Below are 27,394 nucleotides of genomic sequence, written 5' to 3' on the forward strand. Positions count from 1 at the left end.
TATAATTGAACATTTTGAGATTCCGTCATTGCGTCTGAGATGTTCCAAGCGTTTTTTGAAGCAAAGGAAGAACACCTTTATTGTCACAGCCCGTTAGAGTGATAAATTCTTTAAAAAGTATGGAACACCTTCGGTTGCGAGATACACCCGATTGATATGCAATGATCCAGTCTAGTCTATCTCCATCTCCTACTTCAACCGCCTTCGTTTTATGGCGTAACAATAGACTAATACGATGTAGGCTACTATTATATCGTAGCAATGCCATATTTTTTTCATGCAGCGCTGCAATGCAGATTGAAACTCATTATGAAGCGGCGGGCCGTATTCTTGTGACAACTAATTATTATGTCGCGGGCCGGACGATTTCGCATGGCGGGCCGTAGGTTGCCGACCCTTGCCCTAAACCCACTCTAAACTCTATAAATTTTGACATGTTCACGGGGAACCCTGAATACACTACACTACACTTGAAAATCCTATCTTGTGAAGAACACTTTTCAAGGTGTTCATAACAATGAATGGTTGCGTTTTTAGAAGCATCCGATCAACATCCCGGACTACGCTGGCTGGACTCCGCTGCACGAGGCCTGTAATCATGGATTTACCGGTACAAACGAAATGTGTAATTTGTATGCTAGGAAATAGCCTTGCAGTCCGTATCAGAACTTTTCTGCGAGCTGAAATACTAGCTGTCGAAACACATTAACTAATTAGGTAGTCTTTTGGTTACACCTATTTCATTACACTTTGTGACAATGCTGCAGATGTGTCATTTCCATTTACGTTTTTCAACCCTGCTCAAGTAATATAGAATGGATCGCATAATTTTCCTCAGTCTTATCAGTTTCCGGTCCTATTTTCCAAGTATCAGGACGAAATAGCAATCACGTGGTGACTTTACTATTCTTCGAAGTAACAATGAAATGTCTGTCATGGCCGGTCCTATTCTCGAGTCATATGACTTGGTTCGAGTCATCCACAATGACTCGAGTACAAGTCGACTCAATACACAAATTGACTCGAGTCGAGTCATTTTACGCATTTGAAAAAATGACTCGAGTCAGTTGCCATGCATTGATATTTTTATATTCAGAAATCGTCCGGACTTTATTGGAAAACGGCGCCGACGTAAATTTTAAAGCAAACTGCGGAACTACTCCGGCGCAAGACGCTGCCGGCAACGGACATTTTGACATTGTCGATTTGCTGCTCGATAACAAGGCGTCTGTTTCGACCAAAAACCAAAAGGTAAGATTGTGGCTGTGCAAGTTTGAGTATCGACTAGGACCCAGCATAATGATTCGAGCACTCGAATCCGGGGTTACAATGACTCGAGTCACGATTTTTTTGTGTCTCGACTTGACTCAGTCATATTTTCAAAATACGGAAAATGCGAACTCGACTCATTTTTTGTGTTGACTCGGCTTGTACTCGAGTCATCGCGCATGACCGAGTCATATGACCCGAGACTCGGACGGCCTATATTACAAAAATAGGGCCAAAAACTATTTTAAATACGGAAATTAGTATGTTAAGTATGTGAGGCGTTTGATATCACCTACACAGAATTGTAAAAAAGTCAGTTGAACTTGATCTAAACTGGAAGCTAAAGAGTTAACACAATGACTTGGACTCGGATTGAGTCAAAACACTATGACTCGGCCTCGACCTCCTACTCCCCGACTTGACTCGGTGGTGAATTAAAAATGACTCGACTTGACTCGGTTCAAAACCATAAAAGTGAAATTGTGTCCTGGTTACAACCCTGTCCGAATCCCAGTTGAGTGTCAATTATAATGATTAGAGTCTGGCGAGTAGCGAGGGCCAATTTTTTTGAGTAACAAAAATATACGAACTTCACACTAATAGTTATTTTATCGATTAAAAACGTATATTTGTCACAAATTTTTCACCGCGAGTGCCTTGAAATCTCTGTTATTTGCAAACTCGCATCTAATACACGAGGTTGTGAGCAAGTCGCAAGGTTCCGAGTCGCAAGTCAATCCCACTTTTGTGGTTATGACTCGAGTCAAGTCGAGTCATTTTAATTCACCACCGAGTCAAGTCCAAGTCTGTGAGTAGACGGTAGAGTCCGAGTCCATTTATGTTATGGTCGAGTGATATAGAATGGCTCGCATTCTTAATATCGTAATTTCCCTCAGTCTTAACAGTTTCTGGCCCTATTTACCAAGTATCAGGACCGAGAGACGAAATACCAGTAATATGGTGATTTAATATTCTTCGAAGTTGCAAGGTTGCAAAGTTGCATTTACTGGTTTGAAAAAATGACTCGAGTCAAGTCGAGACACCAAAAAATCACGACTCGAGTCCAATTACAATTAATAGTCGACTCTAATGGTAATACTTGAATTAATTTTTAGGGCGACACAGCGTTGTCCAATCTGGAATATTATTATTCGACGCAAAAAGAAGACCTGGATGTTTACGATGAGGAAAGATATCAAAAGCTTCACGATAGACTGAAATTATTGACCGCCGAAAACGTAGGCCTAGAAACGGAAGCGGAGCCCACTTTTTTGTCGTCTTTGAACGGAGTAGGCGATGTTTTTGACCCGGAAACCTGCACTCAAGACAGCAAAACCAGTACCCAGATTTCGCAAAGCATCCCAAATTCGTATGCGACGAAAAAAACGGGCGAGGCCCGGTTTTGAAGACGATTTTTTGTCGGAAAATCAAGAAAACGACCCGTTTTCCGGTCCCGATTTTGAAGACTGGCTGGTGGACGATGGGGTCGAAGAATTGCGGCCGTCGAAACGCTCGAAAACGGGGGTTTTGCGTCGAAATTCGTCTGCAACGCAGCAGGTTGGTAGTTGAACTTGAGAACATGGGACACTTGAGTGTGTAGGCCAAAGCTCGGGTTAAGGCTGGGGTTAGATATGGTGTTACTATAGGATTAAGGCCTAATTTACTGCTTAGATTTCCAAAATATGGTAACCCCCCAGATTAAGGCATGGTAGGGTTCGGGGTTAATTTAGGTCTAAAGGTTATATTAGATTGGGGGTTGGATGAAGTTAGATTTAGGGATTAGAGTTACGTTAGGTTGAGAGCTTGCCATGAACATGTCAAAATTTTAAGAGGTTTACAATTGGTTCAGGGTTAGAATATCTTAGGAGCATTCATCACCAATCCGAAAGTCACGTAATGCCTGAAGTAGACCATGAACTCTGTATTGCGACAACATGCAATAAATACATTCCACACTTTTAAATATATTCGAAATTCGATTTTTATTTCTCTTCTCTAATCAATTGACAATAGGGCTGGTCAAAAAACCCTTTTTTCCTCTCTCTTGCTTACTGGGCGATTGAATAGTCAGGTTTCCTTAAAACGTGATACACACGGTAACTTTAAAGCAATTACGGTTTGAAAATTTTGAATTTGTTGTAGTGGCTACCTCATGAAATTGTTACGTTGTCTAAATTAACAATGTACAATTTCGGCTGAATTCCAACCCGTAAGAGTGTAGCTATTTGAGTTTTTAGTTAATAATTCTGGGATTACCCACCGTCAATGCAATTTTTTCAAATCAAGAACTTCCAACTGATATAACTTCGGTACTAGTAGAGAATTGGAAAGTTGTACGTCGACAATCGTATCACAAAATATGACGTCACCAGCATGAAATGAGTTCTCGAATAAGAGAGCCTTCAATGTACTATTTTAAGATGGTAAACAAACTCCTTTTGTAGACGAATCTTGGGCTGATGATTTTGGTAAAGGTCGACTTCAAGGCACAAAATTGAAAGTAATAAATTATAAATTAAAAATTTTCAAACTGAAATAACTCTGCGATTACCGGTTCGAATGGATTCCAAATTGGCGTGCATAGTTTTTTTAGGCAACCTGATGATTTATACGCCTAGCAACAAGATTTTGTAAAAAAGCCTTTATGGGCAAGCACTCAACTTCGTGGTTTTTGGAATTGAGATATAAATTTCTGATATATTTGGCGTGGATAAGAGCAAGGGGTTGTAAAGTTTCATTCTCAAGTGCGGCATGCTCGACGTCGTTTTTCCTTATGCTGCAAGCTCTAATGTCTAAAAACGTGCAGGTGGTCTCGAAAATCGCCGACAAAAGCTCTGGATCGTTTTCAATGTCGCTGATCAATCATTTCGGGGTCCGGGAGCGAAGGGCGTCCTCAGAGACAAACTCCGCCAAACTTGGACATATTCCGCTGGAACCGGGAGAGAAAATTGTAATCGATGACGAAGACGTTCAGTGTCAAGACATCGACGATAGCCCTGTTCGGAAGAAAAAAATTGTGTCGTCTGTGAAAAAGAGTCCGCTGCCAATGGAGAGCGTTAGGAAATCCGCAGATGACGACTCTAGAAATTCAGTGTTTCGCGTCAGAGTCAAAATCGAAGGGAAAATGTTTTTGATCCCAGTTCCCGTGAAGTGAGTGGGCTTTTTTATGTGTCGAGGCTAGATCTAATCAGTAGAGCGTATTACAGGGTTGTATCCAAGTCACAAGTCAATTTTACTTTTATAGTTTTGACTCAAGTCAAGTCGAGTCATTTTCAATTCACCACCGAGTCCAAGTCGGTGAGTAGAGGGTCGAGTCATTTTACGCATTTAAAAGAATGACTCAAGTCGAGTCGACAAAAAATCATGACTCGAGTCGAGTCATTTTGCGCATTTGATAGAATGACTCAAGTTGAGCCACCAAAAAAATCGTGACTCGAGTCGAGTCATTTTACGTATTTGAAAGAATGACTCGACTCGAGTCATTTCACGCATTTGATAGAATGACTCAAGTTGAGCCACCAAAAAAATCGTGACTCGAGTCATTTTACGCATTTAAAAAAATGACTCAAGTCGAGTCGACAAAAAATCATGACTCGAGTCGAGTCATTTTGCGCATTTGATAGAATGACTCAAGTTGAGCCACCAAAAAAATCGTGACTCGAGTCGAGTCATTTTACGTATTTGAAAGAATGACTCGACTCGAGTCATTTCACGCATTTGATAGAATGACTCAAGTTGAGCCACCAAAAAAATCGTGACTCGAGTCATTTTACGCATTTAAAAGAATGACTCAAGTCGAGTCGACAAAAAATCATGACTCGAGTCGAGTCATTTTGCGCATTTGATAGAATGACTCAAGTTGAGCCACCAAAAAAATCGTGACTCGAGTCGAGTCATTTTACGTATTTGAAAGAATGACTCGACTCGAGTCATTTCACGCATTTGATAGAATGACTCAAGTTGAGCCACCAAAAAAATCGTGACTCGAGTCATTTTACGCATTTAAAAGAATGACTCAAGTCGAGTCGACAAAAAATCATGACTCGAGTCGAGTCATTTTGCGCATTTGAAAGAATGACTCGACTCGAGTCATTTCACGCATTTGATAGAATGACTCAAGTTGAGCCACCAAAAAAATCGTGACTCGAGTCGAGTCATTTTACGTATTTGAAAGAATGACTCGACTCGAGTCATTTCACGCATTTGATAGAATGACTCAAGTTGAGCCACCAAAAAAATCGTGACTCGAGTCGAGTCATTTACCGCATTTGAAAGAATGACTCAAGTCGAGTCGCCGAAAAATCGTGACTCGAGTCGAGTCATTTCACGCATTTGAAAGAATGACTCAAGTTGAGCCACAAAAAAATCGTGACTCGAGTCATTTAACGCATTTGAAAGAATGACTCAAGTTGAGCCACAAAAAAAATCGTGACTCGAATCGAGTCATTTCACGCATTTGAAAGAATGACTCAAGTTGAGCCACAAAAAAAATCGTGAGTCGAGTCATTTAACGCCTTTGAAAGAATGACTCAAGTCGAGTTGCCAAAAAATCGTGACTCGGGTCGAGTCATTTTGCGCATTTGAAAGAATGACTCAAGTCGAGTCGCCAAAAAATCGTGACTCGAGTCGAGTCATTTTACGCATTTGAAAGAATGACTCAAGTCGAGTCGCCAAAAAATCGTGACTCGATTCGAGTCATGACAACCCTGCCAGAAATTTGCAATGTTACTTCTACTTCTTGAGTAGAAGTCGGTTACGTCTACTTGCACTACTTACTCAAGTTGTTATGATTCAGAGTACTTCTACTTAACAGTTTTCAGCGTTATATTATAGAAGCGTAATTGACTCGGGACCTTATGACTTGGTAAGGTTACGACCCCGGCTTGAGTACCAGCGATGATTCTTATCTCTTATCTCTGGATAAGGCTAGCGTTTGTATGATTCTCATTTTCTCTGAGTTGGCAGCATGTTGTCTATTTGTGGGCCCGGTAATATTTTATTGGTGTCGTATCGAAGATTTGCCGACGGCTCTTCAAGTTCCGGGCCATATCAATCGGCCGAGCTCTGCCTCGCTTGTGAGACGTACAAGACGCAGGTCGTTCCTCGGCCTACAGTTTTATACGATCATCCCATTTTTATTCTTCCTTCCTGGTAGTGTTCGGAACAAGTCACGGCCCCGAGTCACTGCACATTTTGACTCGTATGTTCTACTTTTCAAATGACTCGTTCTGTTATAATTTGGCAAATCCTTTGATATTTGTAACGCATACCCTCAGAATTGTCCAATATTTACAAATGTTGTTCTTTTTTTAATTCTGAGAAGAAAAAAAATCATTGGTTTAAAAGAGGATGCGGTTCAAAACTCTCTTATCACTACGTGACGTTACATGCAAGAATCTTTAAAATCAATATTTTCCGCTAAACGATGGTAGAGAACCAATTAAAATATCTAATTATCCAATTCTGGAGCAAAGGCATTGCAAAAAATCAACTGTTTCACTCTAAATTCAATGAAAAAAGTTACAGATGGAAAAAAATGGGGAGGGGGGGGGTGGCACAGACTTAGAAAGTGATGTAAGATTCTGTTCATAAAAAATTTCTTGCCAAATGTACTTTGAAGCAGTATGGTTGAAAAAAATTGTATTTCCACTTTATTCTTCAATCTTTATTCCTCCATGACTTAGCCAGTTTCACAATATTTGAAAATTGGTGCTATCAATGTAATCAATACTAATCCTTCATTCACTGCTCCAGTAATGTAAGTGCACCTCCTGCACCATTTTCTATGTTCAAGCCATTGTTCATGCGACTCAAGTCATGACTTGACGAGATTCACTGCTTTAAAATGTCTCGGCTTGACTCGAACTAGACGTGCGAAAAATGCAGAATGAGTCGTGACTCGGAAACAATATTTCAAGTCAATTCTAAAGTTGGCTCGTAACTGTCTTCGTAATGGTCCCCTTACTCTCATTATAATATCATTACGACCGTACGTAGGCATATTCACTTCAGTTGGCAATATAAGAACTAAGTTAGACATTGGTGGTTTTGACAAAATTTGGTAATAACCATCATTTTTCTTCTGCAGAATATGCGGTTGGCTCTTCCTTTATGGTCAATGTGCAGCAAGTCAGTCAATAAATGCCACTTACTTTTCATTATGTTTCCAGGTCTAGACAGATGCATCCTCGCATCAAAACCAAATAATACAAACATAAAATATTCGATGCCTTGAAATTAAAAATTTATGCTTCACATTTTGAAGTGATCGCCCGTTCGGCGCGATATGGGAAACAATTCCGAGAAATAATCTTCAACAAAGATGTAATAATTTTCCGTCGAATTTTTATCGCAGGACCAAAACCATCAGTTGGCTGTGCGATAGATCAGCGTCCGTCTACAAACAAAACACCGGGCTGCATCCAAATCTGACGTTGTACACGAGTGGCGTTGAGGTATCGCGATTGTCCGATGTATAGGCTTGGAAATTAAATTATTTAATATATTTTCGCTCAGGAAGAAGCGTGTCTGCTGTCCAAAGACGATGTCATCTTCGAGACATTGCAGAGCAACGAACAAGTGAACGCGAAAGTAACGTCTTGGAACACGGTTTCGTTGACGCGACAGTATGAAGAGACATGCTCGACTGCGAAACAAGGTAGTTTGCAATCTTTTCATGTATCAATTACATTTGAATAATATATTCAATATATTGAAATAAACTCGAACATTCTGGGTTGCTATTCAGCTTCAGTTGTGTACAATGTTCTTTCCAATTCTCTACTAGTTACTGACGATTACCCCTGACGAGTGTCAGCCGAAAATATTTGGGTTTAGTTCGATATGAATATATTATTCGATTGTATAGGCCTATTGAAGTTCTGTACCACTAAAGTCTCTTTGAACTAAGATTTAATATAAACCAAGCTTAATTTTTGTTGATTTTTCCTTTTTTTGCAAATTCAGTAATTCTAATTCTAACCTGATTTTGAAAAAAACAACTGTGTTGCTATAATTCTAATCCAATTTGGAAATGCATATCCTATCTCCCCAGCCGTGCACCCAGTGATACGGGCCGCGTGTCAAGAAAGCGAGACGACGGAGAAGATTGTGCTTCGCAACAAGGGCGTTTCAAGCAAGCAGTTGAATCTTCTGGTCGGTAGAATTGGTCTCGTTTTAGAGAAACCTGCTCAAATTTATCATCATTGCTACTCTTTTTTTTTCAAATTCTACTGGCTACTTGACAGGGTTGTAACCAAGTCACAAGGCGCCGAGTCACAGGTCAATCTCAGTTTTATAGTTTTGACTCGAGTCAAGTCGAGTCATCTTCAATTCACCACCAAGTCAAGTCCGAGTCATTGTGTTGACTGTTCAGTCTCAAGATAAAATCTTGTTAAAACCACTTTTTATAACTCTATTTGGTGATATCGAATGGTTCGCATTTATAATATACTAATTTTCCTCACTTTTAGCAGTTTCTGGTCGCATTTTAAAGTACCAGTACCAATAGACGAAATCCCAATAGTGTGGTTACTTTATTTTTCTTCGAAATTACAATGAAATGTCGGTCTTGGCCGTCTGAGTCTCGAGTCACATGACTTGATTCGAGTCATGCGCAATGACTCGAGTCCAAGTCGAATCAATACACAGATTGACTTGAGTCGAGTCATTTCCGTATTTTGAGAAAATGACTCGAGTCAAGTCGAGTCATGACTCGAGTTATTACAACCCTGCTACTTGATAACATTGTTAGATTACCTAAAAAAACACGGCGCACCAATTTTTTCTCAATGCCAAGCAGTGGTAGCGCAGTTGTAGTACAAAATTTTTGATTAATTTAATAAAAATAAATAAATAAATTTTCAAATTGTACCGAATTTCCCATGAAATTGTTGGGTTGTCTGAAAAACAAACGATGCGCAAAAAATTTGGCTCAATTCCGACCAGTAGAAGCAAAGTAACTGAGCACAAAATTTTGGATTTGGTAAAAATAGTATTTACAGTGCCGAATTCTTTCTACCCACCATCAATACTATGATTTGAAATCCTAAATTTTTAACATCTATAACTTCGCTTTTACGGGTTGGAATTGAGCCAAATTTGTTGTGCATCCTTTTTTCAGGTAACTTATTTCAAAAGTATTTTTTTATATAGTAATGCTTCTATAGGTGGAAACCTAACAATTTTATCGAGTAACCGGTAAAATTTGAGAAAAGAAAATTTTGAACAGCCTTACCAAGCACAGGCAGTGCTTTTCGTCAAAGTTCTGCTCTTTGCATTACAGGTGAAAAGCATGACTCAAAGAATCAAAACCATCTCTTTGGCCGGGAATCGTTTGAGCGATACCGGTTTGACTCGCTTGTGCGACACCATGCAGATTTGGAACACCCCGGCCAACCCTGGCTGCCGTCTCGCCGAGTTGAATTTACGATGCACCGGTTTGTCCGCGGCAGGACTGAAGCAATTGGCCAAGACGGCAGAGTCTGGCGTTCTGAAGGTACGTACTTGAGTTGGATGCAGCTAGAATATAGACATGTGTGTGTTAGATGGATGGTGTGTTGTGGTGATTCCTTCGTGTGTGAGGTTGCGCAAAATCGAGCATTCGTGTGGCACTTATGATGGAATTACAATGGTATGAATGTGGAAAGTTGTGATATCTCACAAACGATACATTGCCAGTTCCACGCCGCATTGAAGATTTTTTTCGACCATACCTGTTGCATTACACGTTGTGACATTTCTGTGGGTTGGTCACGACTTCACAGATATTTCATATCCACTAACGCGGGTAGCTGTGTAACATATGTATCGTAGGCAGTATGCGAAGTTTGGAAAGCGAGTAGTTCTAGTTTTGAATTTTGAAAAGTGAGCAGTTCTGGTTCTAGTTCTAGTTCTGGTTGCAAGTTTTAAAAGTGAGTAATTGTAGTTGTAGTTTGAAAAGTGAGCAGTTCTAGTTCTAGTTGCGCCTTTTAAAAAGTTTTAAGTTCTAGTTTAAGTTAAGAAATTTGAAAACCCAGCAGCCTGAACAAGTCTGCCTAAACCCCCTCACTGAATTTTCATAGTGTCGCTGTGAATCGTTTCATTTCTGAAACTAGGAATAGGAACAGAGCGTTATATCTTTTTGTCCTTGATGTTTTCGCGGCATATACACCGACTCATGATACACTTGAACACGATATCTGCATATGCCGCTGGACAAGGAAGGTGCAGAAATAGCCTTGTGAAGCTCTCCAAGTCTTGCACCACCCCTCCATGCTGTCCCGGAAACGATTGGTACCAACTGGGGAAGTCATGGATACCGGTGTTACTAATCAGGTCTTTGGTTGTGACCAGGCCGAGGAATCAACCCATGACCCACCGATCAAAAGGCCGGACGCTCCACCATTACGCTATCTATCTTGTCCAGCTCTCAATATGCCTGTCTCAGTGTTACTTTTTGTCATCTTGACGATGCGGAGTCCTTGTAACAGAATCTACTGACGCTGGACTTGTCGTGCAATCATTTCGACGACTCTTGCTCGGAGGAAGTTTCAACCGTGTTGCGGGAATGCGGAAGCGTCCGTTCTCTTTTTCTCTCTCGATGCGGTTTTTCTCGCGAGTTTTTTCGCAAAAACCAGCCCGCTCTGAAGGCTTCGCTACAAGGTATGTGTTGTTTTAACTGTTTGATCGCCTCGTTATCTGACGGCAGTATTTGGAACACGGTGTAACCTTCTAGTCTTGATTAGGGTTCAAGTCCGACTCAAGTCACGATTTTCTGATGACTCGACTTGACTCGAGTCAATTTGTGTATTGACTCGATTTGAACTCGAGCCATTGCGCATGACTCGGGACTCAGACGGTTAAGATCGACATTTCATTGTAATTTCGAAGAATAGTAAAGTAACCACACTATTGGGATTTCGTCTATTGGTGCTGGTACTTGAAAATGCGACCAGAAACTGCTAAAAGTGAGGAAAATTAGTATATTGTATATGCGAGCCATTCGATATCACCAGAGTTGTAAAAAGTGGGTTTAACAAGACTTTAACTCAGGGGTCGGCAACCTTTTGCTAGTCGCGGGCCAAATTTCGGGTGTACAACCTTTTGGCGGGCCGGATTTGTTCTTAGTACTATATTTTACGCTCACTTCGGTATATTATCCGACATTGCTGCAATCTTAATCATACCAATCCGAAGACACATGTATTTACACTTCAACGACACTGAATAATTGTGACAATTGACGCAGCTTGCTTTGTGAAAGGTTTTCAACTTCTGGTAATAAGTCAGATGAAACAAGAATCAGACCCTATATTCAAAATGGACGTCCGAAATATGTCATCTTAGTTTGCTCTTCGTAAATTTCATTGTTCAAAACTATTGTTCACATGCGTACGTGCTTCCAAAGATCGATGCAATTTCTTTTGCATTGCTGGTCAAGCTGGGATAAAGACCAATTTCAAGAACGTACTCTTTGTCAAAGTCATGCAGCGATACGCTCTTTGTATGAAATTTGCCATCCAATTCAACTGCATCGCATTTCAGAAAGGCCCATTTGAAATTTTTAGGCAATGGTATTGACGTCCACATTGAACAGAGTACTGAATAGTCGGAATTCATTTTGTAGAGAAGGAATGTCGGAAAAGCGGGTGAATATTCAGTAGTTAAATTTCGTATCACAGTTACAAATGTAGTGTTGGTACTAGGTTTTCTCTCCTCCAGTATAGGAAAGTAAGCATAATTTTATTTGTACTGTTGACATTTTCAGAGTCACAGATTTGTTTTATATGCGCCTCAACATCTCATGTATGTGGTTGTTTTCCCCATGAAGCTGCAAGTTCAATTTATTCAGATGTGACGTTAAATGTATCAGGAAAGCAAGATGAGATGCCCATTTTCGATTACAAGATTATGAGTCGGCGATATTTGTATTTTCGAAGAAAGTTGCTATTTCATTTCTCAGTTCATACACTCGTGTAAGCATAGCTTCTCGACTCACTGGGCGAACATGACAGATATAGGCCTACATCACATCGCCATATTGATTCTCTCCTTAGTAATATCTGACGTAACTGATTCAATTGATGAGACAAAAAATCATATTAACAGTTTCACCATTGTGGCCAAAACGCTATTCAGGTTTTTTGTCTTGGCGCACAATGCCTTCTGGAAAATCAAACTATAGACAGGCTAACTAACATACGGAGGCTATAGTTATCCATAATTGAATAGTTTGAGATTCCGTCATTGCGTCTGAGATGCTCCAAGCGTTTTTGAAGCAAAGGAAGAACACCTTTATTGTCACAGCCCGTTATAGTGATTAACACTTTAAAAAAGTATGGTACACCTTCGGTTGCGAGGTACACCCGATTGATAAGCACTGATCCAGTCTACTCTATCTCCATCTCCTACTTCAACCACCTTCGTTTTATGGCGTAACAATAGACTAATACGATGTAGGCTACTATTATATAGTAGCAATGCCGCATATTTTCATGAAGCGCTGCACTGCAGATTGAAACTCATTATGAAGCTGCGGGCCGTATTCTTGTGATAACTAATTATTATGTCGCGGGCCGGACGATTTCGCTTGGCGGGCCGGATCCGGCCCGCGGGCCGTAGGTTGCCGACCCTTGCTTTAACTGGAAACTGAGCAGTCAACACAATGTCTTGGACTCCGACTTGAATAGAAAATGACTCGAGTGAAAACTATAAAAGTGACTCGGCTGCAACTTACAACCCTGGCTTCCACGGTGGAAAATGGTATCGATACTATAATTCTCGTTGATAAATTAACTGTTAGTGACAAAGAGCGTGTAATTTCAGTACTCGAATCATTGCGCCGAAATACAGGATAGACTGAAACCTCAGAAAGAAGAATTTGATATGACGCAATACACAAGCCACTACACGAATACGATGGCTTTCTATTTTCTCAATTTCATCTTCAGTTTGAGTTCACATATTTCAGCGCAGTGCCCCTTTAATCATTGTACTCCATTCCCAGGTTGCACCAGCCTTTCCGATGTCGATTTTTCCCACAATGCACTTGGACCGTTAGGATGTGAAATGCTTCTGCGTATTCTCCCTTACGAATCTCTCACAAAACTGAACTTGACCGGCATTTGTGAGGCTGCCAACCCGCTATGCACCAGGTAATTGTTTTATGACATTCGAATGATGCTGTTACTGAATGTCTTCTAGCTTAATCTTGACAGCAACAAAAAATTTGACCCTAAAAATATATTCTACGTAAAAATTGTCAAGTAGCAGAACTAAGTATTCCAGGTCTAGTTTTGCTTAAAAAGTCAAAGTAATGCATTTTTTTGCTCAAGTAGAAATAATGTCGTAAATTTATGATAAAGTATCCTTTTATGCAATTTGTCCTCATTTTGAACTTCATATACAAAAAAATACCACGAATTGACGAGAGATGGATATTTTGGGTATCGTCCGAAAATTGTTATTTCTATAATTTTTAGTCAACCCAATGACATTAGCTGTATAAATTTGAAAATCACCGCTTTTCTCATCCGCTATAATGAATTTTGCTGCCTGTGAAAAGACTCCTCCTTTACAGATGTCAAAATATGGTAACCCTAGCTACTAAGTACCTAGCAATTCGTTTCTGACCACCTCTGCGTGGTTATTTTTTCAGTTAAATTAAAGAAAAATGCGTTGAGAAAAGTGTCAAACTTTTGAATCTGGTATCAATTTGGTATCTTGCGGTGAAGTAAATGCGAGCGTTCTTTCACTACAGCGACCTGACGCGTTACTTGCGGAAGGACGGCTGCGCCTTGCAGACGTTGCATTGCGGAAAAAATCACCTGGACCCATCGCAAATCATGAGCTTTGTCAGGTACGGCCGGAGTATTCTCATTTTTTATGATCACCAATATTGGTGATACATTCTCTAAATGCAGACTTGGATATCCAGATAATTCTAGTTGTTTTAATTATACTGATTAGAGCAAAAATGCTGACAATCAAATTCTATTCTGATTTGTGAAATGTTTCTATGCTCTGATGGTAATTCCAATGTAATTTCAGGATTTGTTCAGACATATGCCATTCTCGTGCTTATGACAATGAACTCTTCATTTGATGTGAATTTTGGATTAAATTCAGTTTCCAAGTTTTTATATATTCAGTAATTCTAACTCTTTCGCTACCAAATGATCTTCATATGTCTAAAACAATTTATTTCTGTTTGCAGTGAATTGAAATTGATCCCCAAGATGCCTCTGGTGGATTTGGATGTTTCGAAGCATTATCACGACACCTTCAAATTTTCGTTGGCCGATTTTCAAAAGACATGACATTTTTTTCTTTTCTTTGACACAATTGTGACATTTTATTTCATTCATCTGTCATTTTCGTTCGCATATTATTGAAATATATGCAATTATCATGCTGTTTTGTGGATTGAACGTCTAAATGGGACGCTCCAGAAATATATCGTCAGCTACAATTGCTTTCATACCAAACACAGACTTTAGTTTAGTTATATCCATGTATGCCAGACCAAGGTACCGGTAATATTGAGGGCCTACTAGTATTAGATTGATATGTGATTAGATTTGATGACTTGAAAATCAATGGAAAATTTTCCTCCGAGTCACAAGTCATTCCTTATTCTAATACGTAGCCTCACGAGTCATTTCATTACTGGGCAGTGACTCTAATCAAATCATTCGTAAAACATGACTCGAGTCACCCCAGTACTGTCCCTTGCCTGCAGCACAACCCGCCGAGATCTAACCCACCATGACAAGCAGGGTTGTAATGACTCGAGTCACGATTTTCAGATGACTCGACTCGAGTCATTGCGCATGACTCGAAGCAAGTCATTGACTCGAGATTCAGACGGCCAAGACCGACATTTCATTGTAATTTCGAAGCCAACACACTATTGGGATTTCGTTTGTTGGTACTGGTGCTTGAAAATGCGACCAGAAACTGCTAAAAGTGAGGAAAATTGATATATCATAAATGCGAACCATTCAATATTACCAAACAGAGTTAAAAAAGTGGGTTTAGGAAGACTTCAACTGGATACTGAGCAGTCAACACAATGACTTGGACTCGGACTCGATCCTCTGTTCGCTGACTTGACTCGGTGGGAATTGAAAATGACTCGAGTCAAAAATATAAAAGTGAGATTGACTTGTGACTCGGAGCTTTGTGACTTGGTTACAACCCTGATGACCAGCCTATTGGTTCTCACTTAGGGTACAGTTTGAACCAATAGAGGGCGCCGCAGGAAAATGAGGTAATGAAGAGTTGTCGTCGACATGGTATAACAAAATTCGCACAACTGCTAAGTGGCTGGTTGCCGGAGAACCCGGCACTTGGAGAACCCGTCCCTACCAACTCGGCCCTCGGAGAACCCGGCCCTCGGTGAATTCCTCGGGAAATTTTGAAATTAAGTGTATTCACAAGTATTAATATGAATTAATAAAGTAATAATGTTATTATCAACTGATTTGTCGGTCTTGTAAGGAGGTCAGGGCATGCGTAGGTCACGCAGTCATGGCGTGATCAGATCACGTGATCACGGATTGCGCAAGCGCCAAGCGCGGGAAAGAACGCGACTTTCACATATCGACCACGCGTGATTTTGTCGTTTTTATTTATATTAGATGTGATTTTGTCGTTTTTATTCCATTATATTAGATGTGACATTTACCTGATTCAATTGATTGTGTGAAGTTGGTCAGAGCAGGCTGTTAAGGGCAATGCAACTGTAGGGTTAGGTGGGGTAGGGAGACATTAGGGTTCGGGGAGTGGAATATTGGGTTCAGGTAGGATACTAGGGTTGGGGGAGGGGGGATATTAGGGTTAGGGTTAGGATATTAGGGTTGCCGGGGGTGGGATATTAGGGTTAGGGTTAGGATATTAGGGTTGCCGGGGGTGGGATATAAGGGGTAGGGTTAGGGTTGCCGGAGGTGGGATATTAGGGTTAGGGTTGTCGGGGTGGGATATTAGGGTTAGGGTTGTCGGGGTGGGATATTAGGGTTGCCGGAGGTGGGATATTAGGGGTAGGGTTAGGATGTTAGGGTTGCCGGAGGTGGGATATTAGGATTGCCGGTGAATACAAAATTTCCCGAGGGCCGGGTACACATTTAATGCATTTTTAATTCAAAATTGTTCGAGGGCCGCATTCACCGAGGTCCAGAGTAGTAACACCGTGAATACCACAACAAGTAGACCACGCGTGCTTGATATACAAAATTTCCCGAGGGCCGGGTTCTCCAAGGGCCGGGTTCTCCGAGGGCCGAGTTGGTAGGGACGGGTTCTCCAAGTGCCGGGTTCTCTGGTAATCAAGTGGCTGAGTGTAGCATATGGGAGGTTGCCGGAGAACCCGGCCTTACAAACTCGGCCCTCAGAGAACTCGGTGAACCCGGCCCTTGATGAACTCGGCCCTCGGTGAATTCCGCCCTCGGGAAATTTTGTAGTTAAGTTTATTAACAAGTATTAATATGATTTATTAAACTAATAATGTTATTATCAACTGATTTGTCGATCTTGTAAGGAGGTCAGGGCATGCGTAGATCACGCAGTCACGGCGTGATCAGATCACGTGATCACGATTGCGTGGTCGGCTCAGTGTTGAATTGACTTGGCGAGGGGCGGACGTGTGACGTTCGACATCCTCGTATATGTTCATGACATCGCATTGGGTCTTATCGCATTGTACATGTACATTGTGTGTGACTTGTTCAGATGACAAATATATCCCAACGATTGTTATTGCTCACATATCAACCACGCGTGGTCTGCCTGTTATTGCAACTGTAGGTTGAGGTGGGGTGTTAGGGTTGGGTAGGGTAGGGGGGAAGGGAGACATTAGGGTTCAGGGAGTGGGACATTAGGGTTGGGGTAGGATAGGGTTACCATATTTCTGCGACCCAAATTCCGGACACTCTTCAGCGCCCACTAATGGATTTCAAAATGAGTTATGACGTGACATTAGCAAAGCTTTGCTCATAGACCAGACGGGGTCACGATCCAGTTCAGTATGTGTGTATGAGTATGTGGCTTTGTGTTGTGTAACGGCGACCGAAAGCACATGTTTTCAGCCCCTTCCCACCCCAATAAATAATGATTTTTAGCCCACACTATGAGGTAATCGATGCAACTTATGGGGGTGCTTTTTATATGAATCTGCTTTCTATATGCATCTGGTCGTTAAATTTTTTGAACGAATTCTGTCAATAATATTGCTCGTTCTATAGATTACTATATAGATACTACTCTCCGCCCACATGATTAGAGTTAGCGGTAGAGCTGGTGGAGTATGATGAATTCGAAAATACACGGAGCGTAATTGTAACATCGTTAAGTCATGTTCATGTCCTACCGATAAGATTAATTAACAGCCTTATTCCGGTGCGCACCACGGAACTTTATTAACACCCCGGATCCAGTGGTTTCCAACCTTTCATGGTCACAACTAGGGCTGGGCAAAATCGAGTACCTGAGTGATTCGATTCTGAATCACGTAATATGCTTCGAGTCGAGTCGAGTAATCGAGTATCGCTCATTATGACGCCATAGCAGAATGTAATATGTCAAAGTTCAAATATGTACCTTTTATACAACCACAAAAATATAATGCCTGCTATCAATCACACTAAAGATACATTGGTAGCTTTTCGACCATACCGATTTTATTGCACCTGTTGACAGGAAATGTGCTATTCCTAGTAACGTTCGTAGCTTTGTATTAAATGTTTCGTATGCTAAAATACGGCCAATCAATGTTTCAAGGCTTCAACAGTGAAAATTAGTATCGAAACTATAATTTTCGTTGATAAATTAACTTTCAGTGGCGAGAAGCGTTAATTTCAATACTCGAAAAAATCTTTTTTTACTACTCGACTCGAATCATTGAAATTGATACTCGATTCAGATTCGAGTACTCGAATCATTGTGCCCAGCCCTAGTCACAACTCCATCGCCAATTTGAAAATGTTCAATGGCCCAGATCAAAATGTGACAAGCTGATTACTAAAATAAGTCAGCACCTTTGCCCAGACTCACTCACGAGTCACGGGCTATTTTGGAAGCTGATTATGTTCAACATATTCGCAAACCCCGGAATAAAGGCAAACGACCCCCCCCCCCTTCCCGTTTGGAACCACTATCTTTGAATAAAGCATTTAAACGGCCTTGACGATCTCTAGGAAGATACCGTTCTCCTATATTTGCTGTTACAATTAGGCTTATTCCAGTAAATGAAGGTTGTTTTTATTTATATTTTATTGCAGTTTTTACGAGGGTGGTAGTCTCCATATTAAAATCAATAAACGCGGTAGTAAATCAAGCGCAGCGCGAAGAAAAATACCATGCATCAGCATAAATAGTCCCAAAAATAAAGTTTTTATGCTGATTTACGAAAATATTACTAGCCCACGTCAAGTCTTCAAAATTCCGGACATTTGGCATATTTTAGAAATTCCTCCCGGACGCTAGCTTGAACAGTGAAATTCCGGACATGTCCGGGAAATTCCAGACGTATGGCAACCCTAGGGTAGGATATTAGGGTTGGGGGAGGGGGGGATATTATGGTGGGTGGAGGTGGGATATCAGGGTTGTCGGAGGTGGGATATTAGGGTTGCCGGAGGTGGGATATTAGGGTTGCCGGAGGTGGGATATCATGGTTGCCGGAGGTGGGATATTAGGGTTGCCGTAGGTGGGATATTAGGGTTACCAGAGGTGGGATATTAGGGTTGCCGGAGGTGGGATATTGAGGTTGCCGGAGGTGGGATATTATGGTTGCCGGAGGTGGGATATTAGGGTTGCCGGAGGTGGGATATTAGGGTTGGGAGAGGGGGATATTAGGGTTGCCGGAGGTGGGATATTAGGGTTGCCGGAGGTGGGATATTAGGGTTGCCGGTGAATACAAAATTCCCCGAGGGTGGAATTCACCGAGGGCCGAGTTCACCGAGGGCCGAGTTCTCCGAGGGCCGAGTTTGTAAGGCCGGGTTCTCTGGTAATCGTCCAAAGGTATGTGCAGAAGTTGGTGAGTGTGCGCAGACTCGTCAAATCCTAGAGGGAGCGTTGGTCATCAGCATCTCAGATCTGGCACACAAATTGATAGGGTGTCCCAAACCAAAGAACATGTTCTATTTTATTGGTTCTTTGTCGCTATTCAGCCCTTTCAGAGGGTTCCGCGAGGTCAAAGAGCTTGAAAACTCTTGCCTTAGATTAACAATGAAACTAAACCAATCCAACATTTTCCCTGCCCCAACTCATACCTGCTAAACATGTCCATTCCCATTACACGAGATCCTCGTCTAAAGGAAACATCTACTTACCCCCACCCAATAGCAACCTAACTAAGAGATCTATCGACTACTCGGGACCTATCATCTGGAATGCATTACCACCACATATCCGTGAATTGCCTTATAATAGATTCAAAAAAGCCCTACTTGATCACCTCTTGTCGTTACACTAACACTGTTGCCCTACCTCGCCCAGACATTGCTTCATTGATCATTTGCTACCATTGTTTAATTTTTTTTCTATTTTCCTTTCTTAACTAAACATTTTTTTACAGCCAGACTGTTCAGAGTCAAGTGAACCTGTTTGATACTGGTGTGATCAGACTAGATTAGGCTTACCATACGTCCTCTTTTAAGAGGATTTGTCCTCTTTTTTGACTTTTTTGAAAGTGTCCTCGGAGGACGCCCTTTTGTCCTCTTTTTTGAGATTTTGTCCTCTTTTTTGAAAATTTAGATCAGATTTAGAGGAAATCGCGAGTGATATGCCGTAAATTAGCGCAGAAGTGAAGCTCCGGCGGGTATTTCGGAGGGAAAAGTGCTGAGCGAAAAGAAGACCTTTTTTTTTAGTCATCCACCTGGCAATGTAGAGAGAAAAACGTTATTTTGAGCTCTGAGCGGAAGTGATGACCTTTTTTTTTAGTCAACCGATCACGAAGTGGGAGAAATTTACCGGTTTTTGAGAATTCTTCTCCAGTTTTGCATGTCTGAAATTTCTGAAAAAGTGTCCTCTTTTTACATTTCCAAAATATGGTAAGCCTAGACTAGATGACCTTCACGGTCTTATCGATCATTCCTATCTAGTATCTAATACCGAATACTGTGCAGTGCACGCATATTTTCTGTACCACCATAGTGTCCTATATGGTGTCGACACAAGCAAATCGCACGGTTCAATGAAATTGTATCACGTCACAGTTTCCATTTGGCTACAGGCAATTTGACGGTGATTTTTGACCCACTTGCCGAGCATTAAATTTGATGAATCGGGTATCAATCGAAAGCTGACTCTGCACTGATTACGAAAATATAAATTTTATTCCGCTCGCGGCCCTGGAACCCCCACAATCAGCCCCCAATTATTCATTGTCCAGTAGATTGGCAGTGTGACGCAACAATGCTGTCTGGCGAAACGACAGAAACTAGCTCAAGAGCAAGGATGCGGCCGAGCGGCGAGAGTGGGATCAGCTGACGTCGCGGCAATAGCAATGTGCAACCGCGCCACAGAGAAACGCTGCGCTGTTGATACTTTTTCTATGCGTTTCGGTACAAGCGAGCACACACCAGCCTTTCCTTGACTTGTAAGGGTAGAACTGGGTCCACAGAATGTATTAGGTAGGCTTACCATACGTCCTCTTTTAAGAGGATTTGTCCTCTTTTTTGACTTTTTTGAAAGTGTCCTCGGAGGACGCCCTTTTGTCCTCTTTTTTTGAGATTTTGTCCTCTTTATTGAAAATTTAGTTCAGATTTAGAGGAAATTGCGAGTGATATGACGCAAATTAGCGCAGAAGCGAAGCTCCGGCGGGTATTTCGGAGGGAAAAGTGGTGGTTTCAGCTCTGAGCGAAAAAAAGACCTTTTTTTTTTTTAGTCATCCACCTGGCAATGTGGACTGAAAAACGTGTTTTTGGGCTCTGAGCGGAAGTGATGACCTTTTTTTTTTTTTTTTTTTTTTTTTTTTAGTCAACCGATCATGAAGCGGGTGAAATTTACCTGTTTTTGAGAATTCTTCTCCAGTTTTGCTTGTCTGAAATTTCTGAAAAAGTGTCCTCTTTTTTCATTTCCGAAATATGGTAAGCCTAGTATTAGGGCCCTACCAATTTTCGCGCAATATCCTTCAGCTGATAAAGATATGTAGTCTACGTCTAAGTAGTCTACATTGGATATGTCAGATTATTATGATATCGATTGCCTTAGCCCGCTTGTTGCGTAGGGCTCCAGAGACACGTCGCGCTGTTGATGGCGGGTGTCGATACTTTCTATAGTCGCTTTTATGGTTAAGTGTGAGCAAGGAGCATTGAGCATGAGCATACATTACAAGCTTTTATTTGATCCGTATGGGTAGGACTTGGTCCGCGAATGCAGCAGGTAAAATGTTGATTGTTGAATAAAGTTTAACAGCAGGAGAATCGAATTAAACTGGTATCGCTGTCCGGATTCAATCCGTTACTAGAAAGCTTGCGGGCCATACCTGCCAAATGATTCCAAAATGTTACCACCAAATTCATACCTTTGTTTTTCACTGGAATATATCTGATATCACTATAAACGTTGACGTTGGAATTTGGTTTAGCATTTTTAAATCACCAAATAGTTTTTTTGAATGCCGGGGATACCTTTTGCGTCAAAAGTAATACAGTGGTATCACAGATATTTGAATTATATTCATTCTGTAGCCTGTATATATATTCCTAATGTAACTTACGTAAAACGGATTTGCAGTATTTTTTTCGCATCCGTGAATAACCGAATGTCCATTGTCCATTCGGCCCAACAAAGTTTGCACTTTTTCGCCTTCTCGGAATTTGGCAAGGTCACCGACGTGGTGCTTATGGGGACTATAGTGAAAATTCAACACCGTAGTTGTATTACTAAAATATGATATATTTACATTATCTAAATTTGCTGTCTTGAGTGAATCTTATTACTTGAAAGTATATTTTTCTTACTAGAAATATCTCTAACAGCTGAAGGATTGCGCGAAAATTGGTAGGGACCAAATACATTCTGTGGACCCAGTTCTACCATTACAAGTCAAGGAAAGGCTGGTGTGTGCTCGCTTTTAGCGAAGAGCATAGAAAACGTATCAACAGCGCCACGCATCTCTGGAGCCCTACGCAACAAGCAGGCTAAGGCAATCGATATCATAATAATCTGACATATCCAATGTAGACTACTTAGACGCAGCCTACATATCTCTATCAGCTGAAGGATATTGCGCGAAAATTGGTAGGGCCCTAATACATTCCGTGGACCCAGTTCTACCCTTACAAGTCAAGGAAAGGCTGGTGTGTGCTCGCTTGTACCGAAACGCATAGAAAAAGTATCAACAGCGCAGCGTTTCTCTGTGGCGCGGTTGCACATTGCTATTGCCGCGACGTCAGCTGATCCCACTCTCGCCGCTCGGCCGCATCCTTGCTCTTGAGCTAGTCTCTCGTTTCGCCAGACATCATTGTTGCGTCACACTGCCAATCCACTCGACAATGAATAATTTGGGGCAGATTGTGGGGGTTCCAGGGCCATGAGTGGAATAAAATTTATATTTTCGCAAGCAGTACAGCGTCAGCTTTCGATTGATACCCGATTCATCAAATTTAATGCTCGGCAAGTCGGTCGAAAATCACCGTCAAATTGCCTGTAGCCAAATGGAAACTGTGACGTGATACAATTTCATTGAACCGTGCGATTTGCTTGTGTCGACACCATATAGGACACTATGGTACCACCATCACTGCCGTTTGTTATGTATTTTGGTTCGATGAAATTAAAGACTCTCTCTCTCTCTCTGTCTCTCAGGTGCTAAGGGGATAACTCACCCCACTGATCTAATCCATCCGTAATCCCAGCCTCACCAAACTCTCCAATCACTTAAGTCAACTCGACCTTATTCAACTCTCTGCAGTAGTATATCGTGACATCGCCAAAGTATAATATGATATCTCTAAAATATATGATTAATCGATGATGATGATGATGATGACATCTCCTGAGCATATGGTATATGTTGATATCGCTGACATCGCCGACACCGCTGACAACACTAATGTATATGAACCCCAATATCATAACCACTGTGATGCTAATAGCACATTGGCAGAAATATGATGACCGGGTGAATCATTGTGAATGTACCTGTAAATCATGTGAATTTTCTGTATGTAAAATTTAGAATTAACTGGGATAAGGGTTGCCAGATCACAAAATTCTTCGAAAAAACCGGTTGCCAGGTATTAGGCACTAATTGGTGGTTACAGATAGATACACTTTACCAGTATTGATATTATAACGAAATTTCAAAAATCATTTTCACTACCCTGCCGCGTCCTAGGCGTAACTACATATTGCTACAAGTTGAGAGGAGTATCCCAACATTACCCCCAAAAATATTTAGGCCTTCGGAACACGAGAGGGGACCCACCATAATCCAATGAAAATGACCATTTTTCAGGAAATTGACATATCAGTATTGATACTATAACGGAATTCCAAAAATCATTTTCACTACCTTGCCGCGTCAAAGGCGTAACTACATATTGCTACAAGTTGAGAGGAGTAGCCCAAAATTGCCCCCCAAAATATTTAAGTCTTCGGAACACAATAAGAGACCCACCAGAATCCAAGGAAATGGGTCCTTTTTCAGGAAATAGATATACGAGTATTGATATTATAACGGAATTTCAAAAATCATTTTCACTACCCTGCGGCGTTAAAGGCGTAACTACATTATGCTACAAGTTGAGAGGAGTATCCCAACATTACCCTCGAAAATATTTCAGCCTTCGGAACACAATATGGGACCCACCAGAATCCAAGGAAATGGGTCCTTTTTCAGGAAATAGATATACCAGTATTGATATTATAACGGAATTTCAAAAATCATTTTCACTACCCTGCGGCGTCAAAGGCGTAACTACATTATGCTACAAGTTGAGAGGAGTATCCCAATATTACCCTCAAAAATATTTCAGCCTTCGGAACACAATATGGGACCCTCCAGAATCCAAGGAAATGGGTCCTTTTTCAGGAAATAGATATACGAGTATTGATATTTTAACGGAATTTCAAAAATCATTTTCACTACCCTGCGGCGTCAAAGGCGTAACTACATATTGCTACAAGTTGAGAGGAGTATCCCAACATTACCCCAAAAAATATTTCAGCCTTCGGAACACAATAGGGAACCCACCAGAATCCAATGAAATTGGTCATTTTCAGAAAATAGACATATCAGTATTGATATTATAACGGAATTACAAACCTAATTTTCACTGCCCTGCGGCGTCAAAGGCGTAACTACATATTGCTACAAGTTGAGAAGAGTATCCCAATATTACCCCAAAAAATATTTCAGCCTTCGGAACACAATAGGGGGCCCACAAGCATCCAATGAAAATGGATCATTTCCAGGAAATAGATATACCAGTATTGATATTATAACGGAATTTCAAAAATTATTTTCACTACCCTGCGGCGTCAAAGGCGTAACTACATTATGCTACAAGTTGAGAGGAGTATCCCAACATTACCCCTAAAAGTATTTCAGTTTTCGGAACACAATTGGAGAACCACCAGAATCCGATGAAATGGGTCATTTTTCAGGAAATAGACATACTAGTATTAATATTATAACGGAATTTCAAAAATCATTTTCACTACTTTGCGGCGTCAAAGGCGTAACTACATTATGCTACAAGTTGAGAGGAGTATCCCAACATTACCCTCAAAAATATTTCAGCCTTCGGAACACAATATGGGACCCACCAGAATCCAAGGAAATGGGTCCTTTTTCAGGAAATAGATATACCAGTATTGATATTATATCGGAATTTCAAAAATCATTTTCACTAACCTGCGGCGTCAAAGGCGTAACTACATTATGCTACAACTTGAGAAGAGTAACCCAACATTACCCCTAAAAGTATTTCAGCCTTCGGAACACAATTGGAGACCCACCAGAATCCGATGAAATGGATCATTTCCAGGAAATAGATATACCAGTATTGATATTTTAACGGAATTACAAACCTAATTTTCACTGCCCTGCGGCGTCAGAGGCGTAACTACATTATGCTACAAGTTGAGAAGAGTATCCCAACATTACCCCAAAACATATTTCAGCCTTCGGAACACAATAGGGGGCCGACCAGCATCCGATGAAATGGATCATTTCCAGGAAATAGATATACCAGTATTGATATTATAACGGAATTACAAACCTAATTTTCACTGCCCTGCGGCGTCAAAGGCGTAACTACATATTGCTACAAGTTGAGAAGAGTATCCTAACATTATCCCAAAAAATATTTCAGCCTTCGGAACACAATATGGGACCCACCAGAATCCAAGGAAATGGGTCCTTTTTCAGGAAATAGATATACCAGTATTGATATTATAACGGAATTTCAAAAATCATTTTCACTACCCTGCGGCGTCAAAGGCGTAACTACATTATGCTAAAACTTGAGAAGAGTAACCCAACATTACCCCTAAAAGTATTTCAGCCTTCGGAACACAATTGGAGACCCACCAGAGTCCGATGAAATGGATCATTTCCAGGAAATAGATATACCAGTATTGATATTTTAACGGAATTACAAACCTAATTTTCACTGCCCTGCGGCGTCAAAGGCGTAACTACATTATGCTACAAGTTGAGAAGAGTATCCCAACATTACCCCAAAACATATTTCAGCCTTCGGAACACAATAGGGGGCCGACCAGCATCCGATGAAATGGATCATTTCCAGGTAATAGATATACCAGTATTGATATTATAACGGAATTACAAACCTAATTTTCACTGCCCTGCGTCGTCAAAGGCGTAACTACATATTGCTACAAGTTGAGAAGAGTATCCCAACATTACCCCAAAAAATATTTCAGCCTTCGGAACACAATATGGGACCCACCAGAATCCAAGGAAATGGGTCCTTTTTCAGGAAATAGATATACCAGTATTGATATTATAACGGAATTTCAAAAATCATTTTCACTACCCTGCGGCGTCAAAGGCGTAACTACATTATGCTACAAGTTGAGAAGAGTATCCCAACATTACCCCAAAACATATTTCAGCCTTCGGAACACAATAGGGGGCCGACCAGCATCCGATGAAATGGATCATTTCCAGGTAATAGATATACCAGTATTGATATTATAACGGAATTACAAACCTAATTTTCACTGCCCTGCGTCGTCAAAGGCGTAACTACATATTGCTACAAGTTGAGAAGAGTATCCCAACATTACCCCAAAAAATATTTCAGCCTTCGGAACACAATATGGGACCCACCAGAATCCAAGGAAATGGGTCCTTTTTCAGGAAATAGATATACCAGTATTGATATTATAACGGAATTTCAAAAATCATTTTCACTACCCTGCGGCGTCAAAGGCGTAACTACATTATGCTACAACTTGAGAAGAGTAACCCAACATTACCCCTAAAAGTATTTCAGCCTTCGGAACACAATTGGAGACCCACCAGAATCCGATGAAATGGATCATTTCCAGGAAATAGATATACCAGTATTGATATTATAACGGAATTTCAAAAATCATTTTCACTACCCTGCGGCGTCAAAGGCGTAACTACATTATGCTACAACTTGAGAAGAGTATCCCAACATTACCCCAAAAAATATTTCAGCCTTCGGAACACAATAGGGGGCCCACCAGCATCCAATGAAAATGGATCATTTCAAGGAAATAGATATAGCAGTATTGATATTATAACGGAATTTCAAAAATCATTTTCACTACCCTGCGGCGTCAAAGGCGTAACTACATTATGCTACAACTTGAGAAGAGTAACCCAACATTACCCCTAAAAGTATTTCAGCCTTCGGAACACAATTGGAGACCCACCAGAATCCGATGAAATGGGTCATTTCCAGGAAATAGATATACCAGTATTGATATTATAACGGAATTTCAAAAATCATTTTCACTACCTTGCGGCGTCAAAGGCGTAACTACATTATGCTACAAGTTGAGAAGAGTATCCCAACATTACCCCATTTGCTGGCAAGCCATAATCACTCGTAGATACATCGTTCACAAATACTTGCAAAGTTTTTAGCAACGTAGTTAGTTACGTATCATACAGATTCTCTCGTTTCGTCGTGTCCCGATCCCG

At 40.9% G+C, this 27,394-nt stretch overlaps 1 protein-coding gene across 1 annotated transcript in view; it reads left to right on the forward strand.

Moving 5' to 3' along the window:
- LOC145443129 (tonsoku-like protein) overlaps positions 1–14,664 on the forward strand; it is a 29,416-nt gene extending 14,752 nt beyond the window's left edge. Inside the window, 13 exon segments of the mRNA XM_080321124.1 lie at positions 538–610; positions 1,097–1,251; positions 2,385–2,642; positions 2,644–2,826; positions 4,076–4,419; positions 7,625–7,724; positions 7,786–7,927; positions 8,324–8,424; positions 9,554–9,766; positions 10,740–10,911; positions 13,256–13,403; positions 14,009–14,107; positions 14,465–14,664. Of these exon segments, the coding sequence (XP_080177250.1) occupies positions 538–610; positions 1,097–1,251; positions 2,385–2,642; positions 2,644–2,826; positions 4,076–4,419; positions 7,625–7,724; positions 7,786–7,927; positions 8,324–8,424; positions 9,554–9,766; positions 10,740–10,911; positions 13,256–13,403; positions 14,009–14,107; positions 14,465–14,567 (2,091 nt within the window). The 3' untranslated portion in view covers positions 14,568–14,664.
- Positions 14,665–27,394: the final 12,730 nt, after the last annotated feature.

This window comes from Botryllus schlosseri, chromosome 7 (assembly GCF_051294905.1).
Source record: "Botryllus schlosseri isolate E-star chromosome 7, Bs_hap1, whole genome shotgun sequence".
NCBI classification, from domain to species: domain Eukaryota; kingdom Metazoa; phylum Chordata; class Ascidiacea; order Stolidobranchia; family Styelidae; genus Botryllus; species Botryllus schlosseri.